At 30.6% G+C, this 19,773-nt stretch overlaps 1 protein-coding gene across 1 annotated transcript in view; it reads left to right on the plus strand.

Moving 5' to 3' along the window:
* Nucleotides 1–19,773, plus strand: part of LOC122402694 — a 71,660-nt gene that overhangs the window by 29,044 nt on the left and 22,843 nt on the right. The window contains exons 2-3 of the mRNA XM_043405703.1: nt 8,740–8,816; nt 11,239–11,326. Coding sequence (XP_043261638.1) covers nt 8,740–8,816; nt 11,239–11,326 — 165 coding nt within the window. The remainder of the gene's footprint in view (nt 1–8,739; nt 8,817–11,238; nt 11,327–19,773) is intronic.

The following is a 19,773-nucleotide window of genomic DNA, read 5'->3' on the forward strand; positions in this document are numbered from 1 at the left end:
CATTTCTCAACGAAGATTTTTTTTTATTAGAAATGTAAAATTTACAATTTTTTGCATTTCTCAACGAAGATTTTTTTTTATTAGAAATGTAAAATTTACAATTTTTTGCATTTCTCAACGAAGATTTTTTTTGATTAGAAATGTAAAATTTACAATTTTTTGCATTTCTCAACGAAGATTTTTTTTGATTAGAAATGTAAAATTTACAATTTTTTGCATTTCTCAACGAAGATTTTTTTTTATTAGAAATGTAAAATTTACAATTTTTTGCATTTTGTAATGTAAAAATTTTGAAAGAATATGTGTTTTGAGAATGTTTAAAATTGAAACGTATAATTTGAAATTGGATGATTGTTGTTTGGACCAGTTTGAAGTTAAATACCAGAAATTAGTTTCGACGAGCAGGGAAAAAATGATATGATGAATGTTACTGAAAATGTACAATAACGAAAGACAGGCCCGACGCGATTTATAGCATGAAAGGTCAACGATTACGAAGTATGTAATCGTTGTTTTTCTCCCCGAGATACTCCTCGTTTCTCGCAACTCGCAACTCATGATCACCCACACATCCGGCTCACTTTCGAAAAATTCCGCTTAATTCAGTCGTTCTCAATTCACGATTCCCTTCTCTCCTCGATGATAATTTATTTTTACACATTTAATAATTTATCGAACGAAACTGCCATCTATCGTTAATCATCTAAACAGAGTCTGTTGATAAAAGTCACTATAAATAAAGATTTGAATATCTTTGTAACAGATAAGAAAAAAAGTGTTTAGCACATTTGACAATTTTGCAATTTAAAAATAGTGAAAATTGAAATACTTACTGAAAATGAGAATGTTTTTAAAAAGCATATCTATAATTTTTATACAAAAATTTTATTACCAATTTTTTTTTACTGGGCAAATTATAAATTAAATGGATTTTGTTTACAAAATCATTGAATTCTTCATGATAAATGCAATCTATTTTAACAATTAATTAAGTTCAGAATTGAACTAATTTTATTTTTAATATTTAAATGAAATTAATTTAAATGATAAATGCAATTTTAATTTTAACAATTAATTAAGTTCAGAATTGAACTAATTTTATTTTTAATATTTAAATGAAATTAATTTAAATGATAAATGCAATTTTAATTTTAACAATTAATTAAGTTCAGAATTGAACTTATTTTATTTCTGATATTTCAATGAAATTAATTTAAAAATTAACAGCAATTAATTGATTAATAACAAATCTTTAAGATTGTTGCTTTTGATCCTTGATAAGTGCAAGGATGAAAAGTTATCTATGGAGTCTGAGTAGAATTGCAACAAAAAAGGAGATTATACCATTAATAGTCAGACTCGGTTACCAACTTCGTATGTCTGTACAGAAAATGATGAAACTACTCACTTCATTTCAGCAATCATTATCCACTGATGGTAGTTAGTAATAACATTATGTTAGTTAACGGTTAAATATTTTATACAGATCGAAAGGTTCACGTTCATTCTGTAGAAAATAATAAATCATTACGTTGTCTCCTTGGAAAGTCTATTTATTCTACAAGATGTTGTCATCGTTTTAAAATTCTAACCTCGAACTAACATTGTATCATATATTTCCATTTATTTGGCAATGTTGTCGAGATTTAATTATAATTTGTCAACTGAGCTTGAAATAACAATAAAATTAAATTCTGTAGTTCTGTTTCGACGAATAAAAATTATGTAAACACCAAGTAACTTGAAAAAAAACTAAAGAATTGTTATCTAAAATGGATGATAGAACTGGACAAACATGGAGAAAAATTAAATGCTGTCTGTTGTGTCCAATATAGTTTGATTTGAGAGAAAAGAACTAAGAACACTATAGAAATTGATGAAACCTTGGTCTTTCTTTATAAAGGATTCAGTGCTATATTTTGTAGAATTTTTCCCAAAATAAATGTAACTAAAAACAATATAGAAATTGATGAGAACAATGGTTTGTTTTTATAAAGGATTCAGCAGTACAAAATTATGTAGAATTATTATAATAATGAAAGGAAGCAAGAACAATATAAAAATTGATAAAACTTTGGTCTTCCTTTATGAAGGATTCACCAGTGCTATATTTCGTAGAATTTTACCCAAAATAAATTTAACTAAGAACAATATAGAAATTGATGAAACTTTGGTCTTTCTTTATGAAGAATTCACCAGTGCTATATTTCGTAGAATTTTACCCAAAATAAATTTAACTAAGAACAATATAGAAATTGATGAAACCTTGGTCTTTTTTATAAAGGATTCACCAGTACTAAATTATGTAGAATTATTGCAATAATAAAAGGAAGCAAGAACAATATAAAAATTGATAAAACTTTGGTCTTTCTTTATGAAGGATTCACCAGTGCTATATTTCGTAGAATTTTACCCAAAATAAATTTAACTAAGAACAATATAGAAATTGATGAAACCTTGGTCTATTTTTATGAAGGATTCATTAATACTAAATTGTGTAGAATTATTGCAATAATAAAAGGAAGCAAGAACAATATAAAAATTGATAAAACTTTGGTCTTCCTTTATGAAGGATTCACCAGTGCTATATTTCGTAGAATTTTACCCAAAATAAATTTAACTAAGAACAATATAGAAATTGATGAAACCTTGGTCTTTTTTATAAAGGATTCACCAGTACTAAATTATGTAGAATTATTGCAATAATAAAAGGAAGCAAGAACAATATAAAAATTGATAAAACTTTGGTCTTCCTTTATGAAGGATTCACCAGTGCTATATTTCGTAGAATTTTACCCAAAATAAATTTAACTAAGAACAATATAGAAATTGATGAAACCTTGGTCTTTTTTTATGAAGGATTCATTAATACTAAATTGTGTAGAATTATTGCAATAATAAAAGGAAGCAAGAACAATATAAAAATTGATAAAACTTTGGTCTTCCTTTATAAAGGATTCAGTGCTATATTTTATAGAATTTTTCTCAAAATAAATGTAACTAAGAACAATATAGAAATTGATGAAACCTTGGTCTTTTTTTATGAAGGATTCATTAATACTAAATTGTGTAGAATTATTGCAATAATAAAAGGAAGCAAGAACAATATAAAAATTGATAAAACTTTGGTCTTTTTGTAAAATTATTCCAAAAATAAGAAATTTTGATCGTTTATCATTCACTAGAATATTTATTGGTCTAACAAACAATTGTTCTAGATGTTTCGAATTAATAATTTCTTCAAATGTCAGACAATGATGTTTTTCTTTTGAATGAAATTATTTTTCTTTCTTAAAATTCCGTTACATTTCGGGGAAATATGGTTTACTAGAATATTTATTGGTCTAACAAACAATTCAGTTGTCCTAGAAGTTTCGAATTAATAATTTCTTCAAATGCCAAACAATGATGTTTTTCTTTAAAATGAAATAATTTTCCTTTCTTAAAATCCCGTTACATTTCGGGGAAATATGGTTTACTAGAATATTTATTGGTCTAACAAACAATTCAGTTGTTCCAGAAGTTTCGAATTAATAATTTCTTCAAATGCCAAACAATGATGTTTTTCTTTTGGATTAATTTATTTTTCTTTCCTAAAATTCCGTTACATTTGGGGGAAATACAGTTTCCATAATCGAAATTCAACGATAGCAGAACGTTTCGCCTACCTGAAAAAGACAATTGCAATCGTCAGCGTGAAACGATTTCCGGTTCGGTGGTTTAGCTACGAAACGAAGGAAAACTGACAGGTCGGAAATAAGTAGACTGCGGATCTTTATGCAAATTCACATTTTTATCAATGAAATTAATGAAATCAAAGCTTTATAGAGTTCTGTCTCAACCCCTAAACATAATAATTCGTATCTTACTTTAAGTATTTCTTATATTTTTGCATATTAAATGCATTCTGTAGTTTTTCTAGGATTAAAATTTCCCATAAATGCATAAACATCCGCAGTCTACAAACAAGGTTTTCGGGCGCGTAACTCTGGACGAGATTCCAGGAAAGATCCGTCGGAAAAGAAAAATTCTCGGGCTGCGATCGTCGAGCGAATCCGCTCCCTGCTCTTGATCTTTCATGGCCTTTCTCTATCTCCTCGTCTCTCTTTCTACGTCATTGGATTTCGCTTGCTCTCGCAGAGAAAGTATGCGCGGAGACATTCGCGGACTCGCATACCGACGATTTTAAGGATGCTTCGAATCGCTCATTAAAACAGTCACGGCTCGTCGACTAAACGAACTGCTAATCGTGTCTTTGAACGATAAATATCGATATCGATGGCTCTGCCTTCCTTTCACTATCTTCGTTCATCCTAACGAGAACTATGTCTCGCGCGTTAACCCTTTCGAAACTGTTGTTAAAATACAGTGAGTGTAAAAAGTATTCGTACACTAGTCAATTTGAACAAAACCTTTGCGGAACTTTGTTTATTACAAAAGTATGTTAACGAAAACATGCATACATATTCTTAGAAATCTCTGGAACAAATGTCATTAACAACAAATTATTTATTTATATTTATTATGAAAATATTAACAAATTTCCAGAAATTGGCGTGAAATATACGCGTAATAAGTATTCGTACACTCCTAATTTTACAAGAAAAACTATAAATTTTAGTACATAAACGTAACAAAAATCAGTCTATTTGCTATTTTAGTATCTAGTGGGATTTCCTTTAGATTCTATAATCGCTTTAAGCCTTTGCGACATTGAATTTACTAAATTTTTGGTTATACTACTAGAAATTTTGTTCCATTCCTCTAAAAGTGCATTTTTTAAATCTTGTTTCGAAGAAATGCGATGGTCTCGAATTTTTTCTTCAAGATGACTCCATAAGTGCTCTATCACATTAACGTCTGGAGACTGGAGGGATTTTTAATTGCTGCGGCACATTATATAGGATCCACTGACGTGTATTATAAGCATTATGCTTTGGATCATTATCTTGCAAAAATATATAATTGCCCTGTAACTGCATTTTATTTGCACTAACCTGAAGATGCTCTTTTAGAATATCGATGTACATTTTCTGATCCATGATACCATCGATAAAATGGAGGGATCCAACCCCGCTCGCACTCATAGAGCCTAACTGCCAAACTGTGACTGATCCTCCTCCATGCTTTACGGTCGGCTTCAAATTTCTTTTTTCGTACTCGGTATTTTTTCCCCGCTATACTGTACATCGTTCATCTGACCCAAATATGTTAAATTTACTCTCATCGGTAAATATAATACGGTTCCAGTGTGTAGCAGAGGTTACAGAGTTTAAACAACCAACGACACATACGTTTTTAAGGTTACGTTTATTTATATATAACATGGATCATTTTCGTGCACGATACTCTCAACTGCGTTCGGCTATTTGGAAAAACAAAAAACTACGCGCACGCCTGCCAAGGAAGGAAAAAGGAAATCCCTCCAACACATGCATGTTTGCCAACATTCCCAACACAGTGCTCCATAGAAACATTAACGTACTCTTTCGCGAATTGCAATCGTATCTTTCTATTAATTTCATTTACGAAATATTTCTTACGAGCTACTCTGCCGTGATATCCTCTATCCCGTAAAAAATTACGTACTGTGCTACTGCATACATTAATGCTGGGCCCATAACCCTTTGTTGGGGTTTTGAATAACTCCACTTACACACATAACTCAATATATTTAGTTATTACACATAATGCAGATACATAATACAGATATATATAATAAGTAATAAGCATAAAAAGAACAAACTCAAACAGGCATGCGCCTAAGCACGACTACATGGCGCAATACTAAGGTGGCGCTGCGGTGGAACGAGCAAACCTCCTTCAATTAATGTCCAGATCATTTTTAAGTTCAGCTGTGATTTTCACCGCACTTATCTTTGGATTTTGCTTCATTTTTCGAATTATCCATCGGCCGGTATACTCATTTATTATTCGTTTACGTGGATTATCCGTTTCTTGGATTAGTTTTTACAGTTTTTCGATCGCCATATCTGTCGATGATTCCTTGAATCGTGGACCTCGGTCTATTTAAAACTTTAGAAATTTCACTCAGTGTTTTACACTTATTATGTAAATTTATAACAATTTTTCTTTCTTCTTCAGAGGTTTCCTTGCGTTTTCGTCCCATTTTACTGATAATTTCGTTGATAATGTTTGAATTCAGGATACTACCTATACCGACAGCGTCTTCAGACATACTGATGCTAAGTATGTTTACATATCATGGATTATCTTGTAATCGTTCTATGTGGAATGTTACGAATCAAAGACTGTACGAATACTTATTACACGTATATTTCACGCCAATTTACTGGAAATTTGTTAATATTTTCATAATAAATATAAATAAATAATTTTTTGTTAATGACATTTGTTCCAGAGATTTCTAAGAATATGTATGCATGTTTTTGTTATCATACTTTTGTAATAAACAAAGTTCTGCAAAGTTTTTGTTCAAATTGACCAGTGTACGAATACTTTTTACACTCACTGTATGTTTGAGTCAAGTTTAAACGTAACTCTCAATCCACTGCAATTTTTCCCGCCTTTTTTTACGAGTAAAAACATCTTTTTCCCTATTACATATAATATGTATATTTAACGTGAATGAAGGAAATAAAAAAAATAAAAAATTTAATGTATTTTTGAAATATAATAAAATTATAAAATGAAAATCCTTCTGTTAAAATTTATAGTTTTTTTAGTATTTTTTGCAAGACTAGTGGAATACATATTTTTGAAAATTGACCGTTATTTTCTGTTAGAGAATCAATAAATATCGTTTCAATTTCTTTGTACAAATAAATGCACCATAATTGTCTGTAGCTCCAGTGTTAACAATGAAAAGAAATTCAATTTAGATCTATTCCATAGCTTCAATTACTATTACATATAGCATTCAAGGGGTTATTCTAATGCGAACTTTTAAAAAAATTGTTTTCTTTTATTGTTGCATTTTCTTAAAGAATACAATTTGAGAAACATACATATACAGGGTGTTCGGCCACCTCTAGCAAAAATTTTAATGAGCGATAGTAGAGGCCAAAATAAGACAAAAATCAAAAATACTAATTTGTTGGTGGAAGCTTCGTTAAAAAGTTATTAACGTTTAAAGTGCCGCTCTTACTGAATTTTTTTCTCGAAAATGCACAAGATTTCGGGGGTATGTCTATTCACAAAAAATGACTGTAATTGAACCCTACAACCGAAAATAATTTTTCCACAACGATTTGCAATTTTTTAATTTTCTCGAATAATTTCGCACCTTCTCTATTTTTTTTCTCGAAAGTGGGCAGGATTTCGTGGGTATGTCTAATGACAAAAAGTGATTGTAATTGACCCCCGCAACCGAAAATAATTTTTCCACAACGATTTGCAATTTTTTTTCTCCGTTGAAAAATTTAGGCACCTAATTGGATTTTCAGTAAGGAATATTTTTTCTCGAAAGTGCGTACGATTTCGGAGGTATGTGTAATGATAAAAAATGATTGTAATTGATCCCCGCAACCGAAAATAATTTTTTTAGAACGATTTGAAAAATTTTTTTTCGCCGAAAAATTTCAGCACCTACTCGATTTTTTTTCTCGAAATTAGATAGGATTTCGGAGGTATGTGTACTCACCAAAAATGATTTTAGTTGACCCCCGCAACCGAAAATAATTTTTCCAGAACGATTTGAAATTTTTGAATTTAATTGTTAATAACTTTTTAACGAAGCTTCCATCAACAAATTAGTATTCTTGATTTTCGTCTTATTTTGGCCTCTACTATCGCTCATTAAAATTTTTGCTAGAGGTGGCCGAACACCCTGTATGCCTGAACTCCTAAAATTAATGAAGTTGTTTAAAGGAAGTCGATTTTTTAAGATCGACTATGTTTGACTGTGTTTGAGAGTATGCAGTGTCGCCAATTTTAACTTTCTTTTATCCCAAAAAATTTGAAAATATCACTCAAACGCGTGTAAATAAATCTTGTGAATTTGACTGCAAAAGGTGTTATAGTTTATCTGCAAATTTTTTATAAACTGCTCACTGGAATATCTTCTTACGTAGATGCTGTTTAAAAATTGGTGCATGGCTTGGTCATGATTGGTTGGCTGCTGCGCGGGGGAAAAAAGATTGAGAACCGCTAGTCTAGGGCAATAAAACAGTTACTTATGACTCAACACAATAGAATTAGAACGTTGGTATTAGATAAGACACCAACTACAATGCAATTCAGGACTTAAAACTGCCACTAGGTCGAATCTAGATTATTTATCCATAATTCGCATTATACATATTGCTTCGCTTCCTTATACGATATCGAAATAAACGAACAAGGGAAACGTAGCATCAGGAGATAGAATTATCTACATTTTCAAATGGAAATAGTAAATTAGATATACGATATACAGTACTTCTCGTTTGGACTTTTCTAAAAATCTTTTTATTTCAGGTATCCAATTGCAAACAGTGAATTTATAAAAAAAGGTTCTTTTTAAATTAAATTTGAAACGGATAAAAGATGATTGTACCTCCAGTTGTAATCAAATTATACATTATCAATGTCAAATTATAACAAATTATTATCAGTATTTTATTTCGTATTTTTCATCTATTTCCTTGTAGTCCAAGTTTTGCTACAGCTTTCACTAATATGTTTACTTTGCTGTCTGTGGTGCGTTATTTCATAGTTACTTTGTTTATAAAAAGGAGAAATCAGTCGTGTTAACAGAAATTCATTTTTCGGTTACAGATGCAGCTTAGGGCTGCTGTCTACTGTGGTTCTTGTGACACTAGCCATCACAACACAGCACCAGTTCGATATTTCAGGTAACTGGATATTTTTATTTAATAATTAATCAATTTTTAATTATAACGTGTAAATTTATTATTGTGTAAATATCGTGTGATAAGAATATCGATTGCTCCCACAATCATTGACGAATAAATAAATTGTCAATTTGGAAATCTTAGGTCAGCTTATCAAAATTATTAAAATGTTTATAAAGAGCAAAGAGTGACTAAAAAATTACTTTCTGATTCGTTTCTCTTATTAGAACTTCATCGACTATACGTTGCATTTAATTATTGTAGAAAAGTTTATTTTTGGAGTTTCTTAACGTTAATGTTTTGAAAGTTGAATCTGGTAAATGGCCTCCATTATTTTGTTCGCGGTATTGCATCATTCGTTGGAATTAGAAAATTCTAACTGGGGTAAAAACACCTGTATTCGATACTTTCAAGGCTTTTTTCTTTAGAAAAACTACTACATATTTCCTTTGCTTCTTATTAGATAACAAATCACTGACTAATCAGATGACGTTTAAAAGAAAGTATAGGACAAAATGGCGTTCCAAGTTACATCAGCTCTGATAAATAATTTTTAAAACAAATACATCATACCATCTAAACAAAATTTTTAGACAAATAAATAATAAACGTTGTTAACTAATATTTAATAATGAGATTTGGAAAATGGCTGCCAAAAAGTATTTCTGTTTATCTGTTACAACGACTTATTGTATATTTATTTATTTACGTGTTTATGAACCTAAAATTCGTTTAAATTTTGTTAAATACGTTCCCACGTGAGATCTTAAAGCGAGAAAAAATATTGAATTCGAGAACGGTTAGTTTCAAAATTAATATTTGCATATTTTGATATTACTTGAATGTAATTAACGTTGTTCTCGAAAACTCTTGACATTTATAGCGCGATAGTTGAAGGAATTCTTTCGAAAATTCTATTCGCGAGTATGAAATTAAATCGAGTAAATGCGAATCTTTAAAATGTCATAACTTCTGAACGTAGTGAAGGATTTTAATGTTTGAAGCGGCAAATAACGCGTATTTTGGTGAAGAATATGTAGGCATTATAACAATAGTGAAAAAGTTGTTCCTTAATCCCGTAAAGTTAGAAAAACCCCATAAAAATGGTCCAATTTTCAAACGGCCATAACTCCTACAATAGTGAACATATTTCAATGAAAATTTTTTCTAAAGTAGAGCTCATCCGTGCATATAAAAAAGTATTAGACATTTTTTCTGTAGAGCGTGAAACAAATTTATTAAAAATGAAAAACAATTTTTTAAGAAAAATCAACCAAGGCGGTAGGTGTCTAAATTTTTCGACGAAAAAAAAATTTCAAATCGTTTTGAAAAAATTATTTCTAGCTAAGGGGGTCAATTACAATTATTTTTGGTGAATAGACATACCCCCGAAATCCTACACAGTTTCGAAAAAAAATTCAAATAAATATATCGCGCATAGCACTTTTCTTTCGTGACTTATTTCTGCTTTTCTTCTTGTATACACTGTTCTGCACAACATAGAAATGTTTAAAACCATACAATATAGTTATCTATTAAAGAGAATACAAAAATTCAAAGTATAAGATGCTTTTTCACGCGAAAAACGTCTAAAAAATCGGTTTTTCATTTTTGCTACTAAGGCGCACCCTACCAAAAAATCTGAAAAAATTCAGGGAGATAACCAATGACAATACGCATTTACAGTAATTATAGAAATCTAGTGTCTCGAAAGCTTCAATACGAAATCCGTATTTTTCTGTGTTTTTTTGCGTTTTTAATTTTTCACACCTAGGATTTGGAATCGAAAAATCGGAAAAAATTCTCAAACACGTATCTCAATAACCACAATGCACTAAATTTTTTTCATAATTTTTGTACTCGATTAAATAGGGGAAATAGGCAGAAATTCGTTAATCCGAATTTTCTCAATAACTACCCTTCCAAACAAGATAGAGGGTTAAAATTTGGCACAGAACGTTTTTTCTTGATGCTCTATCGATGGATCCATCGTATGTCACATTTGGTTCAAGTGCACATTTGACCCCCTTATTCGGCTATACCCTTTGCCAAAATTTCGAACGCTGTCTTCTTTAATAGCCACACAAATAGTTACGCAATCGACAAGACGCGACTGTCGGTATTACGAATTTAAGAAAATCCAGTGAAAACAATAGTGAGATTTCTCTCACGCCGCCACAAAAATCGGCATGGTTGTTGCTGGTTGTGGCGTTGGCATAGTTACGTCACAAAATCGACTCACAATCGGAGAGAATTTTCTCGTTAATGTTAAGGAGCTCATTAACGTAATCACCCAGCTCTATTCATTCAGCGTCGCCTAGCATCTCCTTGGTACCTTTTACAATTATCTTCTAAATTGACAATAATTTTCGAAACACGAATATTAATCCATTACGATTAAATTATTATATTTTATTTGCAGATTACCTCTACGGGATAGATAACAATTTACAGGCGAGAGCACACGCAGGATTCGAAGCTGAAAGGTTTACGTACCAAACGAGAGCTAGGTAAGTTTATTTGCATTATCATAAAAATTTCACTATAATCATTACATTAATAATTTTCTATAAATATTAAATAATTTTCTACGCAAACGACGGAATAATAATTACATCTATTCTTATATCCTTTAAATACTATTTTTATGTCCTTTGGTAGTCGCTAAATTCTAATCCAGGTCATTTCTTACAAAAATTGTTTATATAAAATGGATGAAAAGTATCTGCTACGCTTAAAATTAATTAAAAGTTAATTTGTTTTGCTCACAAAAATATATCGTAAAGAATACAACGAATTATGCGAACATACCTTTAATAGTGTATTTAATAATTTCTCCGAATGTTTTATTAACACTTTATTTTCTTTATTGTTCAAACAAATGCTTTGTATTTCCTTTATAACTTTTGGGGATTGAAATTACTATTCTATGCTTGCTTTAGGTTTGTTCGTTATTGGAATTAATATTTGACAACTTCTTTACACTTCTTTATTATTGAAACAAATACTTTTGTACTTTCTTCATGTCTTTTTGTAATTGATATGAATATTTTATGCTTGCTTTACACTTGTTCATTGTGGGAACGAATATTCGACAGCTTCTTTGCATTTCTTCATTATTGGAATTAATATTTGACAAATTCTTTACACTTCTTTATTATTGAAACAAATACTTTTGTACTTTCTTTATGTCTTTTTGTAATTTATATGAATATTCTATGCTTGCTTTACACTTGTTCATTGTGGGAATGAATATTCGACAATTTCTTTGCATTTCTTCATTATTGGAATTAATATTTGACAACTTCTTTACACTTCTTTATTATTGAAACAAATACTTTTGTACTTTCTTCATGTCTTTTTGTAATTTATATGAATATTTTATGCTTGCTTTACACTTGTTCATTGTGGGAACGAATATTCGACAGCTTCTTTGCATTTCTTCATTATTGGAATTAATATTTGACAACTTCTTTACACTTCTTTATTATTGAAACAAATACTTTTGTACTTTCTTCATGACTTTTTGTAATTTATATGAATATTCTATGCTTGCTTTACACTTGTTCATTGTGGGAACGAATATTCGACAGCTTCTTTGCATTTCTTCATTATTGGAATTAATATTTGACAACTTCTTTACACTTCTTTATTATTGAAACAAATACTTTTGTACTTTCTTCATGTCTTTTTGTAATTTATATGAATATTCTATGCTTGCTTTACACTTGTTCATTGTGGGAACGAATATTCGACAGCTTCTTTGCATTTCTTCATTATTGGAATTAATATTTGACAAATTCTTTACACTTCTTTATTATTGAAACAAATACTTTTGTACTTTCTTCATGTCTTTTTGTAATTGATATGAATATTCTATGCTTGCTTTACACTTGTTCATTGTGGGAACGAATATTCGACAGCTTCTTTGCATTTCTTCATTATTGGAATTAATATTTGACAAATTCTTTACACTTCTTTATTATTGAAACAAATACTTTTGTACTTTCTTCATGTCTTTTTGTAATTGATATGAATATTCTATGCTTGCTTTACACTTGTTCATTGTGGGAACGAATATTCGACAGCTTCTTTGCATTTCTTCATTATTGGAATTAATATTTGACAAATTCTTTACACTTCTTTATTATTGAAACAAATACTTTTGTACTTTCTTCATGTCTTTTTGTAATTGATATGAATATTCTATGCTTGCTTTACACTTGTTCATTGTGGGAACGAATATTCGACAGCTTCTTTGCATTTCTTCATTATTGGAATTAATATTTGACAAATTCTTTACACTTCTTTATTATTGAAACAAATACTTTTGTACTTTCTTCATGTCTTTTTGTAATTGATATGAATATTCTATGCTTGCTTTACACTTGTTCATTGTGGGAACGAATATTCGACAGCTTCTTTGCATTTCTTCATTATTGGAATTAATATTTGACAAATTCTTTACACTTCTTTATTATTGAAACAAATACTTTTGTACTTTCTTCATGTCTTTTTGTAATTTATATGAATATTCTATGCTTGCTTTACACTTGTTCATTGTGGGAACGAATATTCGACAGCTTCTTTGCATTTCTTCATTATTGGAATTAATATTTGACAACTTCTTTACACTTCTTTATTATTGAAACAAATATTTTATACTTTCTTCATGTCTTTTTGTAATTGATATGAATATTTTATGCTTGCTTTACACTTGTTCATTGTGGGAACGAATATTCGACAGCTTCTTTGCATTTCTTCATTATTGGAATTAATATTTGACAAATTCTTTACACTTCTTTATTATTGAAACAAATACTTTTGTACTTTCTTCATGTCTTTTTGTAATTGATATGAATATTCTATGCTTGCTTTACACTTGTTCATTGTGGGAACGAATATTCGACAGCTTCTTTGCATTTCTTCATTATTGGAATTAATATTTGACAACTTCTTTACACTTCTTTATTATTGAAACAAATACTTTTGTACTTTCTTCATGTCTTTTTGTAATTTATATGAATATTCTATTCTTGCTTTACACTTGTTCATTGTGGGAACGAATATTCGACAGCTTCTTTGCATTTCTTCATTATTGGAATTAATATTTGACAACTTCTTTACATTTCTTTGTTACTGCAATGAGTATTTGATAATTTCTTTACACTTATTCATTACTGGAATGAATATTTGATAATTTCTTTACACTTCTTCATTACTGGAATGAATATTTGATAATTTCTTTACACTTCTTCATTACTGCAATGAGTATTTGATAATTTCTTTGCATTTCTTCATTATTGGAATTAATATTTGACAACTTCTTTACATTTCTTCGTTACTGGAATGAATATTTGATAATTTCTTTACACTTCTTCATTACTGCAATGAGTATTTGATAATTTCTTTACACTTCTTCATTACTGGAATGAGTATTTGATAATTTCTTTACACTTCTTCATTACTGCAATGAGTATTTGATAATTTCTTTACACTTCTTCATTACTGGAATGAATATTTGATAATTTCTTTATACTTCTTTGTTACTGGAATGAATATTTGATAATTTCTTTACACTTCTTCATTACTGAAATGAGTATTTGATCATTTCTTTACACTTCTTCATTACTGGAATGAGTATTTGATAATTTCTTTACACTTCTTCATTACTGGAATGAGTATTTGATAATTTCTTTACACTTCTTCATTACTGGAATGAGTATTTGATAATTTCTTTACACTTCTTCATTACTGGAATGAGTATTTGATAATTTCTTTACACTTCTTCATTACTGCAATGAGTATTTGATAATTTCTTTGCATTTCTTCATTACTGGAATGAATATTTGATAATTTCTTTACACTTCTTTGTTACTGGAATGAATATTTGATAATTTCTTTACACTTCTTCATTACTGAAATGAGTATTTGATAATTTCTTTACACTTCTTCATTACTGGAATGAATATTTGATAATTTCTTTACACTTCTTCATTACTGAAATGAGTATTTGATAGTTTCTTTACACTTCTTCATTATTCTTTATACTTCTTCGTGATTGACATAAAATTATAGAAATGAACATATATAAATGCCTCGTTTTTGCAAGAAATCTCTCCAGACGAGCGTCTCGTTTATTTCAAATCACAGAATCATGAATATAAAAATAGAATACACACGTTTCTTTCTAAAAAAAATAATTATGTACTTGATAGTTAAATCTTTGAATCGTTCACGTAATCGTCAGGATTCTTAAAAACAACTGAACGTTATTTAAAAAGCCCATTTCCTTATTGTAACTTGATTTATCTTACGCCATTTTACCTTTAAACTCTTTTATAACCTAGGAAGTAATTTGCTGCATTTGCTTCGCTTTTCGATCGAGTTCATCTCATAACAGCTCTCGTAACACGGATAATTTATGGTTTTCAACCTCTTTTGTCTTCTAATGTCGTCAAATTCTCTCTGTAGAGATTAGACGTGTGTTTGAAATCGTTACATTGAGATATAAAATAGTTTTTTTTAATTATTCGTGCAAGGGAAATAGAGGTAGAGAAGAACCGAAAAATATTTGGAAAACATTTAAAATAAATTCTATTTTTTCATTTCTAGTTTATTTATATAGAAAATAATATTACGTTGTCACCATTTGTTATTGAAAGGAATTATTATTTTCAATCAGCAAGGATGAAAATATTGAAACATTCAAAGGCTGCTCTCTACGTGAGTAGATAATTAAATTAATTGTTAATTAGGACTGTAACAATAAATATTTATAATTGTTCTTTCAAATTACACTTTTTTCCATAATATTCACGTTTACAAAATCAGTGTCTGTTGTTCGATTATTTATAAAACTTTCTCGTTCAGTAATAACAATAAAAATATAATAGTTCTTATATAATTCTGTTTTAATAATGAACAATTGTATTATATATTTGATAAACAGTACAGAAGCAGACGTTTCCAGAAATATAATTAAAAATACAATAATCGAAAATTAATTAATAATTCATTTTTTCTTGTGTATTTCTATTGTCACTCCAAGTGAGTAATGATTTATTTAAATAGCAAAAAATGACCGTAATATTATTGTACCGTTTGACAAATTCATCTTCTCTTGAATTGCGTGAATTGCGTGGATTTCATGCGCCTCGACGCCATTAAACTTTTTCTCGCGAGGCCATCTTGAATCTCCTGTTCGTTCCAATAAACCATAAACTGTTGACGATCTCAAAGCAAATATTATTCGTATTATTGGTGAAATGCGTTTGTTCATTTAAATAACTTCGAGTGGTTTGATATTATCAAAAGTTCATTAGTACGTTAGCAAAAGTTAAAGAATGATTTATAATTTTTAATTTCTTTTGAAACAGTAATAAAAACCTTCTAGAGGTCAAAATAAGAAGAAAATCAGGAATAACAATGTATTGATTTAAACTTCGTTAAAAAAGTTATTAACTAAATTATTAATAAAGTCAACCTACGCGAATTTTTTTCTCGAAAGTGAGTAGAATTTGGGGGGTATGTCTGTTGACCAAAAATGTTTGTAGTAGATCACTGCAATTAAAAATAATTTTTTCGGGACGATTTGAAACCTTTTAATTTTGTCAAAAAATTTCACACCTTCTCGAATTTTTTTCTCGAAAGTGGGTAGGATTTCGAAGGTATGTCTAATGACCCAAAATTATTTTAAATGACCCCTGCAATCGAAAATAATTTTTCCAGAACGATTTGAAACTTTTCAATTTCGCCGAAAAATTTGTTTACCTTCCAGAATTTTTTTCTCGTATGTGGGTAGGATTTCGAGGGTATGTCTGTTCACCAAAAATGATTGCAATTGACCCTTGCAACTGAAAATATTTTTTCCAAAACAATTTGAAATTTTTTAATTTTGTCGAAATATCTCATACTTCTCGAATTTTTTTCTAGAAATTGCGTAAGATTTCGAGGGTATGCCTATTCACCAAAAATGCTTGCAATTGCCCGCTGCAACTAAAAAAAATTTTTCGAAGACGATTCGATATTTTTTTTTTTCACGCAAAACATTCAGTACTTACTCGAATTTTTTTCTCGAAACTGCGTAAGATTTCGGGGGTATATCTTTCGACCAAAAATGCTTGTAACTGATCCCTGCAATTGAAAATATTTTTTCCAGAACGATTTGAAATTTTTTAATTTCGCCGAATAATTTAGGCACCTATTTATTTTTTTTCTTGAAAGTGCGTAGGATTTTGGGGGTATGTCTATTCACCAAAAATAATTGTAATTGATCCCTACAACTGAAAATAATTTTTCCAGAACGATTTAAAACTTTTTAATTTCGCCGAAAAAAGGCACCTGGTCGATTTTTCTATGGTTTTTCATAATTTTGTTTGACCTCCTACAGAAAAGTAGTCTAATACTTTTTTGTAGGTACCCATGAGGTCTACTTCTAAACTAAATTTCAATGAGATACAACTACCATAGCAGGAGTTACAGTCGTTTAAAAATTGGGACCATTTTTATGGGGTTTTCTCGCTTTACGGAGTTGACGAACAATTTTTCGAATATTCTTGTAATTTCTACATATTCTTCACCAAAATACGCGTCGATTGCATTTTGAAACATTAAAATTCTTCTATCCGTTCAAAAGTTATGATGTTTTAAAGATAGATTTTTAAGATTTTCGGTAATGAATTTTTTTCTCGAAAGTGCGTAGGATTTTGATGGTATGTCTATTCACCAAAAATAATTGTAATTGATCCCTACAACTGAAAATATTTTTTCCAGACCGATTTGAAATTTTTTTTTTCGCCGAAAACTTGGTAAGGAACTTCAAACGTTAACTTTTCAACGAAGCCTCATCTTATTTTGGCCTTTAGAATCTCCCAGAGATGGTCAAACACCCTGTACACCAGTAAGCAATTTTTATATTTCAAAATTTCAAACGTTATTTGATGGTTTGATATGCATACAACAAATAAGTCATACATGCAAGGGTCTGATTTGTGTTTAAAAAATTGAATTTTCGCCAGCTTTTGGGCTAAATGGGCCACCACCATGCGGCATAGTGTTAGTCTGGTGTCTGTTTCCAATGTGTCGACTGCTGCACTAGACGTTTTTCCATCAACAGGCGGTCACCAGATTCGTGCATGCCTGTCGCGAACAAGTCCAGGTGCCCTTCCTGCTCCATATTCTTTCTTTTTCACACCGGGTCGCCGCGAACTTTTACTTTCATGGCCGAGAAAAGGTGCCCGGCGGCGGCGCGTCCTTCCGTGACGGCATTTCAGCCACGAGGAAGGCTTCTTTCTCGTCCCGGCCATTACCGACCAACGCTATCTCCCCTTTCCTCAACCTCGAGAAGGTTGCTTGGTCCGGTTTGTTGCCCTGCCACCGGCCATAATCGATCGCCACTCTTAAACAAACGACTACCAACACGTACAAACGCTTCTCGATCGACTGACTGTTTACTGGTATATCCTCGTCGTGAAATGCTTCGACCATCATCACCGGGGGCCTTCCTTCCTGTTGACCGTTGCAGAGCATTCCGGGGCGGACTCATCGTTTCTTGCTTCGCTGCTCTTGAACGCCGTCATCTTTTTTGCGCGATAGAAAGTCCCGCCACAGCCGTTCTAATTGTGACGGGCAGGGTCACTTTTTGCGCGGATCATTTGCGAGTTTCTACGTAGGAACTGTCTCTGATAATGAACAACCAAACGGAGAACTGATGTTATCAACGATAACCACAGTCTGCAAATATCATCCATCCTTTTGGTCCATTCTTCCAGTGTCTTATGGTCTGCCTAGTTCACACATTGTTGAGAATAAGCATTGCATGCATGTATTTTTAATGAAAATTTTGTTGAGGAATTCATATTCGCGCGGCAATAAGCACGCAACCAAGTGGCGACACCTTTTTTCTTTTCACCACTTTTTAGCACGTGGCGTTCTGTAGCCGCATGGTCGTCGTATTTATTTATATAAACACATTAATATTAAAGAATGTGATATCATCAGTTCGTGTAGTTACTGTGTGAACTTTGTTCTTTCTTTTTCTCCAAGTCTCAAGCTCAGTTAGCAGGAAACCGTCAAGCTAGGAACAGCATTTTCCTTTTGCAAAGCTACATTAATTAAATACGTACTTACGTCGAAACTCTATTGTATTTATTTAGCAAATAAATATTCAACACACATATCTATCCAGCTTGTGACAGTCTGTTGCTCCAGAAAGAGATAGAATAAGGTAGCAGAAGGAAAGAAAAGGAAAGGAGAGGTGAGCGTTGGTGAGGTTAGACGAGTACTTGTGAGAGAACGTAGCCCTCTGCTGGCGAGTGCGGCAGGTGTTGCCACGAGAAAGCTATCTATCACTGATTACTGACATTTCACTTTGGAATTAAAACAATTGACTCTCAAGCAGACAAATTTCAATTTATTTAGTAAAAAATTTTGCAGTTTTGTAATTAAAAATTCTCGCATTTAAAGATATGGATAAGTTCCAATGATTCCAGTCAAATTACTTTCTTCTCGCACTTATCAAATTCCAGAAAAGATTACGAAAAACCAAACATATCTATTCTTTCATTTTTGGACTGAAATTAGTTCCTTTTGTATACTTTGAATAGGTGTACATTTCATCTCCTCCTGAGTGCTCTTTCTTAAGATAATTTGTTTTCAAAATAACGAATAATAACTAAGTTATCGCTGCAAATCATTTAAACAATGAATTTAATTTGTTTGTTAAGCATCACTTCAGTTATAAAAAATATGATCTAGTTTTCGAACTCGAGACACATTATCACACATTTTAACGACAATTCCATATATAAATAATTTAAAAATTATAATTGATCCATTGTAGAATCCAGATCTTCTTCACTTTCGAACACTTTCATTTCGATGATACACTTTTTGGAAAAGAGTTTTGAAATTACTTTTCGTTGCATCTAATATCTAATAAATCGAAGTTTTTAAT

Source organism: Colletes gigas, unplaced genomic scaffold, assembly GCF_013123115.1.
Source record: "Colletes gigas isolate AHSC1104 unplaced genomic scaffold, ASM1312311v1 Colletes_gigas_Sc00038, whole genome shotgun sequence".
Lineage (NCBI taxonomy): Eukaryota > Metazoa > Arthropoda > Insecta > Hymenoptera > Colletidae > Colletes > Colletes gigas.